This window comes from Piliocolobus tephrosceles, unplaced genomic scaffold, assembly GCF_002776525.5.
Source record: "Piliocolobus tephrosceles isolate RC106 unplaced genomic scaffold, ASM277652v3 unscaffolded_35615, whole genome shotgun sequence".
In the NCBI taxonomy this organism is placed as follows: domain Eukaryota; kingdom Metazoa; phylum Chordata; class Mammalia; order Primates; family Cercopithecidae; genus Piliocolobus; species Piliocolobus tephrosceles.
Window position 1 is genome coordinate 1 of NW_022319438.1, and position 2,480 is coordinate 2,480.

Genomic DNA, 2,480 nt, shown 5'->3' on the forward strand with positions numbered 1-2,480 from the left:
AGCTTTCTTGCCATGTGTCCAGCTGCACGGCCCTCAAACTGCAACATCAGCTATCCCCGAGTCTCCAGCTACATGGCGCTCAAACTGGAACAGCAGCTGCCCGCCGGGTCTCCAGCTGCACGGACCTCAAACTGGAATAGTTTGAACTTGGTGGGGTAGCTCCTGTTCCAGTTTGAGGGCTGTGCAGCTGGAGCCCAGGGCTGAGCCGATGTTCCAGTTTGAGGGCTGTGTAGCTGGAGACCCAGCGGGGAGCTGATGTTCCAGTTTGAGGGCCATGCAGCTGTAGATCTGGGGGGAGCTGATGTTCCAGTTTGAGAGCCGTGCAGTTGGAGACTCGGGGGGTAGCTGGTGTTTCAGTTTGAGGGCTGTGCAGGTGGACACAAGGCAGAGAGCTGATGTTCCAGTTTGAGGGCCGTGCAGCTGGAGACCGGGCGGGGAGCCGATGTTCCAGTTTGAGGGCCGTGCAGCTGGAGACCCGGTGGGGAGCTGATGTTCCAGTTTGAGGGCCGTGCTGCTGGAGAACCGTGGGGGAGTTGATGTTGCAGTTTGAGGGCTGTGCAACTGGAGATTTAGGGTGGCGCCAATGTTCAGTTTGAGGGCGATGCAGCTGGAGACCCGGTGGGAGCTGATGTTCTAGTTTGAGGGCCTGGAAGCTGATGTTCCAGTTTAAGGGCCATGCAGCTGGCGACACGGTAGGGAGCTCATGTTCCAATTTGAGGGTCGTGCAGCTGGAGAACTAGGGAGGAGCTGATGTTGTTTTCATTTGAGAGCCGTGGAGCTGGAGACCTGGAGAGGAACTGGTGTTCTAGTTTGACAGTTGCAGAGCTGGGGATGCAGGGAGGAGACGTTGTCTTTATAGTTTGAGGGCCGTGGAGCTGAAGACCCTGGGAGGAGCTGTTCTAGTTTGAGGGTCGTGCAGCTGGACACCCTAGAAGGAGCTGATGTTGTTGCAGTTTGAGTATTGTGCAGCTGGAGATCTAGGGTGGAAGTGGTCCTGCAGTTCAAATCTGAGGGTCTCGGAGCTGGAATCTATGGGAGGAGCCAGTGGTGCCTCTCATGTCTTAGGCTGTGGAGCTGGAGACCCACAGAGAAGCCAGTGTTGGTGTTTCCAGTTGAGGGTTGTGGAGCTGGAGATACAGGGTGGAGCATTGTTTTCTAGTTTGTGGGTCGTGGAGCTGGAGACCGATGGTGGAGCCGGAGTTGGTGTTTCTAGTCGAGGGTCGTGGAGCTGGAGACCCATGGTGGAGCCGAAGTTGGTGTTTCTAGTTGAGGGTCATCGAACTGGAGAAGGCGGAGTAGCCGCTGTTGGTGTTTTTTTGTTTGAGGGTCGTGGAGCTGGAGATACAGGGTGGAGCGTTGTTTTCTAGTTTGTGGATTGTAGACCTGGACACCCGTGGAGGAGCTGTTGTTGGTGTTTCTGGTTGAGGGTCGTGGAGTTGGAGACATGCGGAGGAACTGTTGTTGGTGTTCCTAATTGAGGATCGTGGAGCTAGAGACTGTGGAAGAGCCGGTGTTGGCGTTTCTAGTTGAGGGTCGTGGAGCTGGAGACCCGCGGAGGAGACATTGTTGGTGTTTCTCATTGAGGGTTGTGGAGCTGGAGATACAGAGTGGAGCGTTGTTTTCTAGTTTGTGGGTCATGGAGCTGGAGACCCGTGGAGGAGCCGGTGTTGGTGTTTCTCATTAAGGGTTGTGGAACTGGAGATACAGAGTGGAGCATTGTTTTCTAGTTTGTGGGTCATGGAGCTGGAGACCCACGGAGGAGCCTGTGTTGGTATTTCTAGTTGAGGGTCGTGGAGGAGGAGACCCGCAGAGGAGCTGCTGTTGGTGTTTCTTATTGAGGGTCGTGGTGCTGGAGACACGTGGAGGAGCCGCTGTTGGTGTTTCTAGTTGAGGGTCGTGGAGCTGGAGACCTGTGGAAGAGCCGGTGTTGCTATTTCTAGTTCAGCGTCATGGAGCTGGAGACCCGTGGAGCAGCCGGTGTTGGTGTTTCTAGTTGAAGGTTGTGGAGCTGGAGACTCACGGAGAAGCCATTGTTGGTGTTTCTCGTTGAGTGTTCTGGAGCTGGAGATAACAGGATGGAGCATTGTTTTCTAGTTTGTGGGTCGTTGAGCTGGAGACCCGGGGAGGAGCCGGAGTTGGTGTTTCTAGTTGAGGGTCGTGGAGCTGGAGACCCGTGGAGGAGCCGGTGTTGGTGTTTCTAGTTGAGGCTCATGGAGCTGGAGACCCTGGAGACCCACGGAGGAGCCGGTGTTGGTCTTTCTTGTAGAGCCTCGTGGAACTGGACACCCGCGGAGGAGCCGATGTTGGTGTTTCTAGCTTAGGGTTGGGGAGGTGGAAATAAAAGGGGGAGCGTTGTTATTCTAGTTTGTGGCTCGTGGAGCTGGAGACCCATGGAGGAGCTGTTGTTGGTGTTTCCAGTTGAGGGTCGTGGAGCTGGCGACCCACGGAGGAGCCGTTGTTGGTGTTTCTCGTTGAGGGTT

The 2,480-nt window shown here is 55.4% G+C and overlaps 1 protein-coding gene and 1 pseudogene across 1 annotated transcript; both read right to left on the reverse strand.

Moving 5' to 3' along the window:
• Positions 1 to 126: 126 nt before the first annotated feature.
• On the reverse strand, positions 127 to 643 carry LOC113222850 (annotated as a pseudogene).
• Positions 644 to 834: 191 nt separating this feature from the next.
• On the reverse strand, positions 835 to 1,580 carry LOC111534463 (the record flags this gene model as incomplete). The annotated part of the gene is made up of 2 exons (XM_031935090.1): positions 1,283 to 1,580; positions 835 to 977 (listed from the first exon to the last, which is right to left on the reverse strand). Coding segments are annotated over exons 1-2 (441 nt in total), but the record flags the coding sequence as incomplete, so codon positions are not given.
• Positions 1,581 to 2,480: the final 900 nt, after the last annotated feature.